General features: G+C 56.4%; 1 protein-coding gene across 1 annotated transcript; it reads right to left on the minus strand.

The window, feature by feature from the left end:
- Nucleotides 1-1,726: 1,726 nt before the first annotated feature.
- Nucleotides 1,727-12,182, minus strand: MLN (motilin). Its single transcript, XM_069488504.1, has 5 exons — nt 12,134-12,182; nt 9,210-9,333; nt 7,278-7,394; nt 3,993-4,140; nt 1,727-1,794 (listed from the first exon to the last, which is right to left on the minus strand). The coding sequence occupies exons 2-5, from the start codon at nt 9,324-9,326 to the stop codon at nt 1,727-1,729; spliced, it is 450 nt and encodes a 149-aa protein (XP_069344605.1). The 5' UTR covers nt 9,327-9,333; nt 12,134-12,182.
- Between the last annotated feature and the right edge of the window lie 213 nt (nt 12,183-12,395).

Here is a 12,395-nt window from a genome sequence, read left to right on the forward strand (position 1 = left end):
GTCAACATTCTCTGCCCGCAAGGCCCTTTTACCCTTGGTTTGATGCTTTTTACTTTCCTCCGCACGCTGCCCGCCCCTCGGGAGGGTGGGCCTCAGCCTCAGCGCTGCTTTGCCACTGCCGGCCCTTCGGGAGCTGCCCACCAGGCCCCAGGCCCCTCAGTCTGCCTTTCTGTGTCGTCAGCGTGGCGCTCCTGCTGGGCCTGTCCGAGCTGGGAAGGCTTGTTTTAAAGAAAAGGGCATATTGCAACGTCAAAGCTGCCCTGCACGCCCTCCTCCCTCATCACTTCCTTGTGGGTTTTTTTTAAAGGTGAGCAGCGCAGGCTGTGGTCGCTCTTCCTGATTTATTAAAGGCGAGAGAGGAAAAACAAGCTCCAGTGTCTCAATCTACTTAGTAACCACATCCACACCGTTAGCACAGGTGAAGGGCTGCTCGGAGCACGCGCCGGATTCCCGGAGGGCTGCCACGCTCCCTTCCGCCCCGCTGACCTCTCTCTGTCTCCGCCAAGCCTTGTAATAATAACAGCCATAAATCTTTTAGTGGGTTCCATTCTCCTCCTGCTGCAAAAAGCCCTGGAACAGAACATCTGTCAGGTCCTCGAAGATGCTCAGCGACCATGGACTTGTCCTTGACCCACCTCGTCAGGGCCTCTGGGCTCCTCGGGGCTTCCTTCAAGCCACGTCGTGGGGACGGGTCACTGGGAGAGTGTGGTTGAAAAAGAGGTGCCATTTTGCGCCCAGATTTTGACTGGAATGATCCCAGGAGCACACGGTTTCCTGTTGCCTCATCTCAGGCCCTTGTGGAAGAGGAGGTCACCTTCTTCATCGCTCTCTAAGTTTGGGGGCATGTCAATGTTGGGGGTCAATAGAGTCACAGAGAAATGCCACAGTGGGTTTAATGGGCAGTTATGCCACCTGCTTTTCATAATCTGTTAAAAATTAAACAAAACTCTCACTCTTTTGACAACTCTCTCACTTTGATATCGGTGGGTAAGAGTTCCTTTAGAGACATGGAATACATTACCCGATGTCAATAACAAATTGTGTGTGAAGAGAAACGTAATGCTTTCAGAACGTTTTCTTTTGGTCTTTGTTCATGATTAGATTATACTAAATTACAGCGTGCAGATATCAGGCAATTACTCTTTGCTTTTAACTATTCAATTTCATGGCAAATCCACATAGCTCAGTAATTCTAAAATCACACCAGTGTGTTTACCAAGAAAATACCTCATCATCTGCATCTCGTGAAATGAGGTTCGAGTTGCCCTGCAATTACCTGTGGTCCTGTTAAGCATAAAGAGCATTCCGAATGGAGACAGGGTGATCTGTGCCTCTCTGGGCTTGCCAGGTATCTGCAGAGATTCTTGCAGATTTTGCTGGATAAGCCTCAGTGAGATGTGCCCTGCTGTTACTCTGAGCACCCTCCCTGTCTCTGATCCTGGCTGGTTTCTGGTCCTCCTCATTCTATAGCTTTTACCAGGAGGATGTCTCTCTTTTCTTCTGTTTTGTGAAAACATGGTCATTTTATCTTGGCTCAGCTCACAGAATCCTCCCCAGCCTCCCCCCAATTTCAATTTCTTCCAGGGCTGTGCATGTCCCGTAAGCAATCGAGTCTGCTGTCCTGGAAAAGGGAGGAGCTCATTGGTGAGAAAGAATTATTTGAGCCGATTGTGAGAAATCGAACAGCGGCAGGAGGAGGAAAACGAGAAGAAAGGAGCCGACACATCTAAACAAGCGCCGGGCACTGCGCATACAGATGTAGGCGGTAGCTGGGTCTCTGTTTCGCCTCATTATCTAGAAGCACATCAGAGGGGGTGAGGGTCAGGGACACTGGGGCTGTGGTTGCTGAACCGATTCCCATTTTAAAAAATGCAGACCACCTGGAGCGAAGTCTCCTGGGAGCCCCATTTCCCTCCCAGCAGCTATTTCAACACTGCTCTCCAACACCCAGGATCTCGGGGAAACTCTCCAGCCCCAGAAATGGGCACCCCTGCTGGTGATGGGGGAAGGTGGTCTCGCTACAGGGACAGATCGCAGCAGAGGGTGAGGGAAGGGCGCCAAATCTGTGTCTTCCACAGGAAAGAGACTGTGAGCATCTTGTTTTTCTGCTTCTTGGAATGTGTTGCAGATAATGGGGTGAACTGGCATTGGGGGGCGCGGAAGGGCCAGGAGGAGTCTTGGCTCCAGCTCGCACCAGCAGCAGGCGTTACAGATTTCTGTGTCGTCCCTCCCTTTCCTCCCTGCTGCCCCGCCGCGGCGGCCCTCTCTCTATTTATTACCGGGAACCTGCAGCTGCTCTTGGTTGGTCAGTGTGCGCACTGGACATGCGTGCCAACGTGCACGTGGCAGGGGCTCGGGCCCCTGCTAGGTCTGGGTGTTCCTCGGGAGAATTCAGAGCACCCCAAATGAGGGTCCTTTTTGAGGGTTAGAATGTTATTCTGGCAACTACTTTCCGTGGCTAAGGTCTGGCAGCAGTTGGGGTGGGTGGAAATACAGGTCGGACACTGTGTCTAACTGGTGACCTACGGATGGAGGGAGCTGCGGTTCCCGTGTGGCCCCAGTTTATAAATAAATGAACATTCATTAATGTAAAATTAAATTAGAATGAAATTCCCCATCCAGTTTTGTTTAGAAGGCAGAAATCAGGGGGCTGGCTGTGTAACCTTGCTGTGGATGCTGGAGCACATAGCCACGAGGTGATAATAATTACAGTGATCTGCTCTTTGCTGGTGCCTCAGTCCCCAGGTCTCCGGGCGGATATCTACCTGCGTTCGCGAAGCCTCATTGAGGTTACAGGGCTGGTTGGAAGTTGCCCAGCAAGGGCTTGTGGGCTTAAGGCCCCCTGGCCCGTTAGACCCGCAGCACATCAGTGAACAGAAATCCAGTAAACAGGAATCAGACCAGGATTCAGGAGACCCGAATTCCAGCCCCTGCTTTGCCACGGACTCCGTGTGCGGGCAAAAAAGGCCATTTCTCCGAGGCTCAGTTTCCTCTCCTGTGTTGGAAGGGCCAGTGAGAATCTTCCACTTGTCCGGATCTGAGTTAATATTGGAATGTAGGACTCACGGAAGCCGCACACTTTGCTAATGTGCGCTCCATTGTAGCTCGCTCCCTCCGAGCTTCGCTTCCCCCCTTTTCCCCATGACCTGAGTTTGCCCTTTGGAAATTAAAATATTAAATAAGAGTCCTTTCTGTGCATTTTATGCTTTATTTGCTGGAGGGGACTTGCTCTGGAAAGGGTGCTTCCTTCCCAGCCCCGCTGGTGGGCGGTGCGAATTTCTGCAGCCTGGCCCCGGCGGGAGGGGCTCCCAGATCTGTCCAGGGGTCTGTGCGCCTTCGCAGAGCAGAGCGGGGCTGTCACTTGGCTGCTGGGGAAAAGCAAAGGGTTGCAGCTTAGTACCGTCAGCAAGTTTGCTCTTGAAACTGCCCTCCAAAACCTGCCTGCAGGTGGGGGGGGAGGGGCCGTTCAGGCAGGCTGGGGGCCTGGGAGGTGGGAGGTTTTGCAAGGAGCTAGGAAGCTGGCTGTAGCCCGAGGCAAGTCATTTAACCTCCCAGTTTCTCCATCTCTGACACTTCCTCAGTGTCTCTCTCCTCTCCTCCTGGGGACTATGAGAAGTAATTAGTGGCCGTTTGTCAGAGGAGATCTGGCTTTGCACAAGTAACTTGGGCAGACCTTGAACTTTGCAAGGCCAAATAGGGCTTAGGACTTCAGGGTTTCCTTCAGAGCAGCCACCCAGCCTTGGTGGTGTTGGGAGGGAATGGAAAGATCTGGAGCAGGGAAGGGTGGGGTGGGTTGCTGTTGATTTGTGGTGGCCCTCTGCCAGAAGGGCCTCTGGGAAACGGGTCGGAGACACCCCTCCCTGCAGACATCGGAGCCCGCCCCCTGTGATTAGGTTCCTCTCTGGGGAGAAAGCTCCACCGTTCTCAAGTGCAAAGCAGAAAAACAAATCGCAGCCCTCAAACCCTGCTCAGGCTGCTCCTGGAATACTAACCCCCGGTGGGCCACGGAGACACCCCCGCCCTGCGAGCTCCGTTCTGCGTGGACGGCAGCTCCTCTCTCAGCAGCCCTTCCAGGGCAGCCCGGTACTTTTCCAGCTGCCTGGAGTTCATCCTCATTCCAATTTCCACAGGAGCAGTCAGCTGTGAAATAAGGCCAAGTTAACAAGAAGGGAGAGGTGTGGAGAGGGCCGCTGGGCCCTGGGTGCCCTACAGGTGGCGGGAGGGATCCGGCCTCTAGGGCTGGCTGAGAATTCTGGCACCTCCCCCCAGTTCCAAGCAGAGGGCTGGATCCTGCAAGCCTTGGGGAGATCAGCACACCTCCCCTAATGGGGAAGCTGGGACAAGGGGGGTGGGGTGGCTGGAACCCCCTGGCTTTTCATGTGGGGAGGGAACTTGCTCCCCGCTCAGTGACAACAGCTAACATCGAGGAGCGTCATCATGTGCCGATGTCATGCTAAGTGCTCTATGTAGATTAAGCCTCTCAATAGCCTAATAGTAGAGACTATTAGTTTCCCTTTTTTACAGGTGAGGAAACTGAGGACAGAGAGTTTGAGTAACTTGCTCAAGGCCGCACAGGTAGTAAGTACCAGCCTGGCTCCAGGGTCTGCGCCCATGACCACCAGGCCACCTTTTCTCTCCCTGTCTGGAGGCTCTCCCCCAAGAGGGGTTCTTGCGGCCTCAAGGCAGAGCCCAGGGTACAGATTGGCTTCCCTGTCACCCCCAGAGCGTCCTGGCTCAGTGGTCTTGCTGCACAAAGTAGCTGGCAGACCTGGAGATTCCTGTCCCTGTGGAGAGTTGCCATGGAGGAGTCCCAGCGCCCACTGCCCCACCTCCCACCGGGGCCCCTGGGTGTGGGGAGTGGGTCCTCTAGACCCCCGGGCACTCAGAGTGTGAGTCCTGCCTGTGCCACCCCCTTGCTGTAGTTCTGCCTCTCCCTAGGCCTCCGTGTCCCCACTTTACAATGGGGGGCTGGACTGGGTAATCCAGAAGGGACCTCCCCGCCCCGTGAGTCATGGCTCTAGGGAGATGGAAAGGACACGAGAGGCACCTCTCCCCAAACCTCCCCCCCAAAAGATGACACTGGATGTATCATGTCCCATGGAAACCTTGGAGTTAGTGCCTCAAACTCTGCCTCAGGTGAATTTAGAGGGTGATTCTGAGGAGCTCCCCCTTGCCGGCTGCAGGACTCACTCCCAGCCCCCTCCTCGTGAGCCCAGGGAGGTCAGGGTGGATGTGGCGAGGAAAGGGGCCCCACCCCGCTGAGTGCAGTGACAGCACTGAGGTCACTGTCTGTGGCCTGAGTGTCCAGCAGGAGGAGGCAGGAGTCCGGCCTGGCTCTGCCCTGGCTCCTGTGTGACCTTGGCAAGGTCCTCGATCTCTCCGATGCCAGTCTTCTCACCCCCAGGCTCTTTCACACGGGGGTGCCCACACACAGGCCTGGGGCCTCTCCTTCTCCATCTACACCTCCTCCCTTCAGCAGCTCAGCCAGTCCTGGCTTGAAACTCCATCCAATCGCTGGTCGCTCCCATATTTACACCTCCAGCCCTAACCTCTCCTGAACTCCAGACTTGGATGTCCACCTGCCTGTGCAATATCTCCACCTGGATGCCCAAGAGCATCTCCTAATTCACAGGTCCAGTCTGACCTCCTGATCTTTTTCCCAACAACCTGCAACCAACCACAGACTTAAATTGTCTCTGTGTCAAATCCATCCTTCCAGCTATTCCAGCCAACACCCTTAGAGTCAATTTTTACTATTCTCTTTCTTCATATCCTATATCCATTCTTTCAGCAAATCTTATGGGCTTTTACCTCCAAAATATGTCTAAAATCCAACCACTTTGCCCGGCCTCTACCATGACCATCCCAGGCTGGGCCTTTCCCTCTCTCTCTCTTTCTCTCTGCCTCTCTTATACTAGAGCAGCCTCCTCAGCGCTTTCCCTAATTCTGCCTTTATCCCTTCAGTCTGTTCTCAGCACAGCAGCTGGGGAGACCCCTTTAAAATGTAAATCAGATCATGTCCCTCTTCTGCTCAAAATCTCCCAAGGACTCTGACCTCAGCAGAGTGAAGTCCACAGTCTGGCCTTCCCCCAGCTCCTGGCTCCCTCTGGTCCGGCCTCTCCAGCCTCCTCACTGCTCCTGAATGCACCGGGCCCCCTCGTGCTCCAGGGCCTTTGCACTGGCCGTTCCTTCTGCTTGGAGCGCTCTTCGCCCAGACGTCCTTCTGGTTCACTGCCTTGCTCTCTCCAGGTCTTGCACTAATCCCATCTCCCCGTGAAGCCTGCGCTGTCACCCTGTCTAAAACTGCAGCCCTCCTCGTCTCCTGTCCTAGCCCTGCTTTGTCCTCTCCATGGCATCTGTCACCACCGGCCATCCTGCTCACTCCATGTACCTTGTTCCTGGTTTTCTCCTGTTCCTGGGATCCTGTTTCTGCTTCCCCACTGGAGCGTGAGCGCCACGGGGGCAGGGATTTTGTCTGTTTTGTTTACTGTTCTATCCCCAGTGCCCGGAACAGTGTCTTGTACATAGTAGGGACTCATTTATTCATCACTTGAATAAATGAGTGTGTGAAATAAAAGAGCTGGACGGGACAAACTCAAGGCTCTGTCCAGCCCTGACAACCCACGTGCCCTAACGCGAGTCCTGGGTGCTGAGGCCCACAGCTGTCTCCCGGGTTCCAGTCCAGGAGGGGTCTGTTGTGCTCGCCACCTCTCCCGAGCACCGTGGCTGCCTCCGCCTGCTCTCCTGCCTCCACTCGTGCTGCCCCAGGCCTAAGTCGAACCGGTGGTTTCCCTGCTTTGGACCCGTGGTGGCGCACCAGGCCCCGCCCACGTCTCGCCTTCTCTTAGCAGCCCTGCCACCAGGGCCTGAAACCCACCAGGGCTCCTGAGCACGGCCGATGCACTCACTGTTCCTTCCTCCGGGAGGCCCTTGCTCCAGTCCTTTGCACAGGTGGCTCCTCTTCATTCAGGTTTCAAATCGAACGTCACCTCCTCCGAGAGGCCTCCCCTGACCACTCCCCTGGACAATGCAGTGCCCAAACCCCACACAGTCTCCCTCTGTCCTACTTCCTTCTTTGGTACCTAAAATGACCGATTTGCCCCACTGTTGGTGTCCATCTCTCCCTCCTAGGATGGCGCTCGTTGCCTGGGCGTCTCACTCACAGCTGCGTCGTAGGACACCCCTGGCCGACGGTGGCTCGTGGGCCCTGCCTCCTGGCCAGGCTGAGGAGCCACGTCCTACGCCAAGTTTCTCGCCATCATCCCCATTGTGCTCACCTGGATCACCGTGTTTCCTTGTTCCTCCGTGGGCTCCATGGGGCCTGCAGGACCTGGCTCCTCAGACCTCTGCCACACACTCAGGGACTTCTTGTGCCCTTTATTCCGCTCCCTTTCCTGGGGCAGAGCACAAAATTGCAGGAAACCGCCCTCCCTCAACCCACCGGTCGGCCCCTCGCCCGTCTCCGCCCGCCCAGGGTGCTAACTGCATGGAGCTGCCCCCAGGCTGAAGGAACCCCCTCCCCAGGTGCCCCCGAATGAGGGGTCTCAGACACCCAGTGGCTTGAGGATGGCCTTGGGGCTGCCCACCAATGGGCCAACTTGAAGAGGAACCCGTTCCTTGCACCCAGATTGTTCCTGTTAATTAAGTTAAAAAGCTGAAAATTATGGCCACGCTTCATGCATATTAAGTATGAAAATGTGTCTTAGCAGAGAGCCTATAAAAAAGGTAGCGAGACAGCCTCGCCTGCGAGGGCGCCATGGGGTGGCCTGGGAACTCAGAGTCCCTGGGAGGTGATTTATAAGAGGCAAGACAGGAGATGAATTATGGAGGAAGGAGTTTGCAGCTTCTTCATAAAAATCCCCGTGCTTGGCAATTACGAGGAGCAAAACAAAGGAGCAGATTCATGCAAAGTGTCCTTTGGTTGCCATTTTGCCAGTTTATATTCCACTGAGCTTGACTGTCCCTGTCCAGCCCCAATCCTGCCTGGCATGGTGCTTGCCAGGTCCCTGAGCACAGAGACCAGACACACCCTATTCCTTTGGTTTCTCTAGTGACAGTCTTGGCATTCTGCTGTGGGCCTGCCCCGAGACGTGATTCTGCTGGGGAGAGTGAGGCGGGGGGAGGAGGGGGTGCGTAGGGCCTGCTGCGGTGGCTCCCCCAGGCTCCATGTCTGCCCCTGAAGCAGGGGGGCTGGGTTCAGCCCCTGAGGAGGGCCCTGCTCTCTGGGAAGGTGGAACCCGCCCGTGCAGATACCGGCAGGCTGTGCCACCGAGCCTGCCGCCTCCCAGGGAGCTAACTCATGTGCTCGACCCGATTGCAGGCTGGGTCTCAGGCTGGGGGAGGGGGGCATGACAGTCCCATTTCTTCATCTCTTTGGGTTAAAGGGAAACAAATGTCTGCACAGACACTCGGCATCCCCTAAAGCCTAAAGGAGAAGGTGCCAGGGAGACAGAGCCAGCAGCCCAGTTCCCGGGAGGCCGCGCTGCCTGAGTTCCAGCAGGCCTGCCTTGCTTTGCTCTGGGCTCTGAAGAGGATGCTTTTGCCACTGCTACGTGGAATGCCGTCCTGTGTCCCACCTCCAGGCGCTGGCTCCCATTGGCCCCTCACTCCTGGTCTCTCAAGGCCCCCCGCTGAGTGTCACCTTTCCCCTGCTGGCTTCCAACAAGCTCCAGCCCCCAGTGACTTCTCCCTCCTCTGAACCTGAGCGCTCGCCATCAGCATCACTGATGGCAATTCATCATGTCCTGTTGTGACATCTCTCTTTGTCTTGACTGTTCGTTAATTTTTCATATGCTTGTATCGTGGCACCCTAGCCTGCTCCTTGAAGATGGGCAGGTGCTGAGGTTTCCATGCATGCTCTGGCCCATCACCCAGGGTGGCCCCTTGTACGGCAGAGAAACTCAGTAAATATTTATCAGCTTGTTAATTTAAAATTTCCTCCAAAGGGTGGGCAGGGGTGAGAAAGATGCTGCCACTGACAGCTCTGAGTGATGCTGGTGAAGGAGTGGAGGCGGCCAGAGTGACGGCTGGAGCCCGGGGCACCTTGGGTCCTGGTTCTTTGCGCTCTCCTTGGTGTCACTGGCACAGGTAATCAACGCGGGCTTACCAAAGGAGCATGCATGCTTCAGAGACACCAGTCACGTCAGCGCTGAGTGGCGCTGTGAGTTACCCCAGCCGTGTCGGCGAGGTGGGCAGTGGGGGTCTCTTACCTGCATCCTCTGGAGTTCGCCGTAGGTGAAGATGGGGACAAAGGCTTCCGTCTGGGAGGCCAGCATGGCGGCTGTATGCACCACCAGCAGGGCAGCCACAGCCTTGTGGGACACCATCTTGGAGCTGGACAATGACAAGGAACTCTTGTCACCAGGTTTAGGGCACGGTGGGGGACTGCAGCATTGGAGGCAGGAGCCCTCAGCTCTGGTCCATGCCCCACCTACAGCTGTGTGATCTTTAGCAATACCTTGGCCTCTCTGGACTTGGGTCTAGTATCAGGGCTTTACCAGATGAGCTCTGAGCACCCTCCCTGCCCCAGAGCTGTGACAGCTGACCAAGCTCCTGGGAAAGGCCACCCAGACCCCCACCACAAAGCAGGGAAGAATCATTCCACTCGTCAGCCCTTCCTTTTGTTATAGGAGAGGACTTCTGGGGCCAGCTGGGCTCATACTCCAGGAGGAACCTCATCTCTCAGAGGAAGATCTCTTAGATTCTCAACAGAATCCTGCTCCAAGACCCAGGGAGAACTCCCTGCTCCATACGCTGATTCGAATGATGAAAGGGATGGACCCACGCCAGATGACCAGGGCTCTACTTGGGAGCACCAGGCCAAGACCCTGTGTCTGTAGAAGGAAAATTCTGAGACCCTCTGCCCATGTGGAGGAAGAGCAGATGGAGAAATGTAGTGTGGTGCTGCGTCCTAGAGCCCCCACGCCACAGGGGCTAGCGCTGGCTCTGGAACAAGCCCCTCCCCGGCTCCAGTGCATCTAGCAGCCTGCTGGCCACTGTCCAGACACAATGGGCAGGAGGCCTCCTCTCTGCAAGCCCCCGATGCCCTGGGACATGGTGAGTACCGACCGGGCACTGGCATGTGTGGGCGTGTCTGGAATGGCTGGCAGGATGGCAGACCGTGGGGTGGTTTCAGGGCTTGGGTCCTGCCAGGGAGCACGTTGGCACAGTGACTGTAGGCTTGAGAAGGGGGGGGGGGGTCTGTTGGGCAGAATTTGGGCAGGGACAGGGTGGTCCTGGGGAGGGGGTGGCTCCACGTGGCTCGGTGCCAGCCTCAGTTGACTCACTCAAAGGCAGCAGGAGCTGGAACCCTGGACTTCTGAAGCCTGGCACGTTTCCCAGTACCCAACTTCCCTTTGCCTTTGCCCAGGAGAAGGAGAAGGAGGGCGTCGAAGGGGTTAGGCTTGTGGAGTGCATCTTGGGCACCCTTCCTGTTCTGCGTGGACTGCTGAGTGCCGGGCCAGGCCTCCAGAGCAGGGAGGGGAGACCAGGCGGCCTCCGTGGCAGCAGCGGTGGGGTGGAGGTAGTTACAGGGTTTCGGATAAAGAGCTCTCCCAGCCCTCGGGCAGCCTGGATTCTGGGGGTGGGAGAAGGCTGTGCTCTGGGCTGGCCTCACGGCTTCTCTGCAGGTCTCAGCCCGGCGCTCCCTTTCAAGAGAACCTTCCCAGCTGTGAGCTTGCATCCTGCCTCTCAGCCAGGACCTGTCTTCTCAGCCATCCGAAACCACTTCTACCGAGCAGGACAAGCCTTCTGCCTCCTTGCCATTCCTGCTCTCTCCCCCTCCCCCACTCTCTTCCTACCCCTTCTGCTTTCTCTCTCCATTGTGTTCAAACTCCATAAGCAAGAACATGAGAACTCAGGCAGCCAGAGTCTCCCCATCCAAGCCGCATACAAATTCCCGGCAGGTTGGAAGGACCACCTGCTCGCCTAAGACCACCTGGGAAGCCAAGGCCCTGCGCTGGGTGGGGCGAGCCCCAGCACCGTTCTCCCCTCCTTCCTGTCCTTTCCCTGCGGAGTCTCTGGGGCCCGTTTCCGCCCAGCAGAGACGGATGTCACATTTATGGCATCCCATTTCCTTCACGGAGATGCTATAGATCCCTTTTCATTCTGGTGTATTTAATTCACTTCATAAGAATCAATAAAAACTTAAAATAAAAAAAGGCAAAATCCAATTGCTGCTCATTTTCTTGATCCAATTGGCAGTCGGCGTGTCACCTGGGTTCATTGTGTTCTGGTGAGCTGGGCATGGGAGAGGCAGCTTCCTGCTGGACCACGAGGTGCCTGCGACCTCCCTTTCCCACCGCCAGGGCAGGGCCCCAGCCCTCAGGTGCTCAGCTGTGCTGGAGGGGGCCGCCCCCCCTGAGCCGCAGCAGCACCAGGCCAGGCTGGTCTTGCCTTGCCATGGGATCCTCCTTGGGACCTGCTATTCCTGAACCTTCCAGAGCCGAGCTGCCTGCCAAGTGGGGCCCTGCATCCTGCTGAGCTCTGGTTGGGTTCCTGGCCTGCCATCGGTGAGCCGGACCACACACACAGCCTCTGCTTTGCAGGGATTGTACTGCCTGCCTCCCTCCAGCCTCTACGCCTCAGCCCTTGGCCAGGCTTGGCGGCTCACGCCTGTAATCCTAGCACTCTGGGAAGCCGAGGTGAGAGGATCACTTGAGGTCAGGAGTTTGAGACCAGCCTGAGCAAGGGTGAGACCGTGTCTCTACTAAAAATAGAAAAAATTAGCTGGGTGTGCTGGCCTGTGCCTATAGTCCCAGCTACTCAGGAGGCTGAGGCAGTAGGATTGCTTGAGCCCAGGAGTCTGAAGTTGCTGTGAGCTAGGCTGGTGCCACGGCACTCTAGCCCGGGCAACAGAGCGAGACTCTGTCTCAGAAAACAATCAATCAATAAGAAAAGCCTCAGTTCTACTTCTGCTCACTCTGCGACTTTAACCGATTCCCCTGTTCCCTTGGGAATTAGCTCGGGCACTCAGTCCGAAGCCCACCTGGGTATCAGAGGTGGCAGAGGGACACAGGAGCGGGTCACTCTCCCCAGAGAGCTCTGGCCTGGGCTGGCTCCGGCTCACAGCGTGGTTCTGCATCAGGGCCTGTGCTGATACCGCCCCCACCCGCTTTCTGGGATGGCTACTTACAGCGTGAGCGTGCTGTGTGGGCCTGGAGGGGCCTCTCTGCTTGTCCTCTGGTGTCCGGCTGCTCTGACGGGCCCTTATATACCTCCCGTCCCTTGGAGCTCCCCTTTGACCCATTAACCTTTGGCCACACCTTTGGGGGCCCTGGCTGGGGGAGCCTGGATTTTTGAAGCTCGTGGAAACCACGCTATGGGCTTCCAGAGCTTTCCTGGAAGGCCTCTTGTGCAAGCAAGTCAGGGACCAGCAGAACCAGCCCCATCCAGGA

This window comes from Eulemur rufifrons, chromosome 15 (genome assembly GCF_041146395.1).
Source record: "Eulemur rufifrons isolate Redbay chromosome 15, OSU_ERuf_1, whole genome shotgun sequence".
In the NCBI taxonomy this organism is placed as follows: domain Eukaryota; kingdom Metazoa; phylum Chordata; class Mammalia; order Primates; family Lemuridae; genus Eulemur; species Eulemur rufifrons.

Bases quoted from the DNA above. Each gene is read 5' to 3' on its own strand.
- MLN (XM_069488504.1), bottom strand. From the start codon at position 9,326: ATGGTGTCCCACAAGGCTGTGGCTGCCCTGCTGGTGGTGCATACAGCC. The intron at 7,395-9,209 runs GTAAGAGACCCC...GCTCTGCCCCAG, and splicing joins GCGAACTCCAGAGGATGCAG to GAAAGGGAGCGGAATAAAGG. The intron at 1,795-3,992 runs GTTAGTATTCCA...ATGTGCTTCTAG, and splicing joins GTCTCCGTGGCCCACCGGGG to ATAATGAGGCGAAACAGAGA.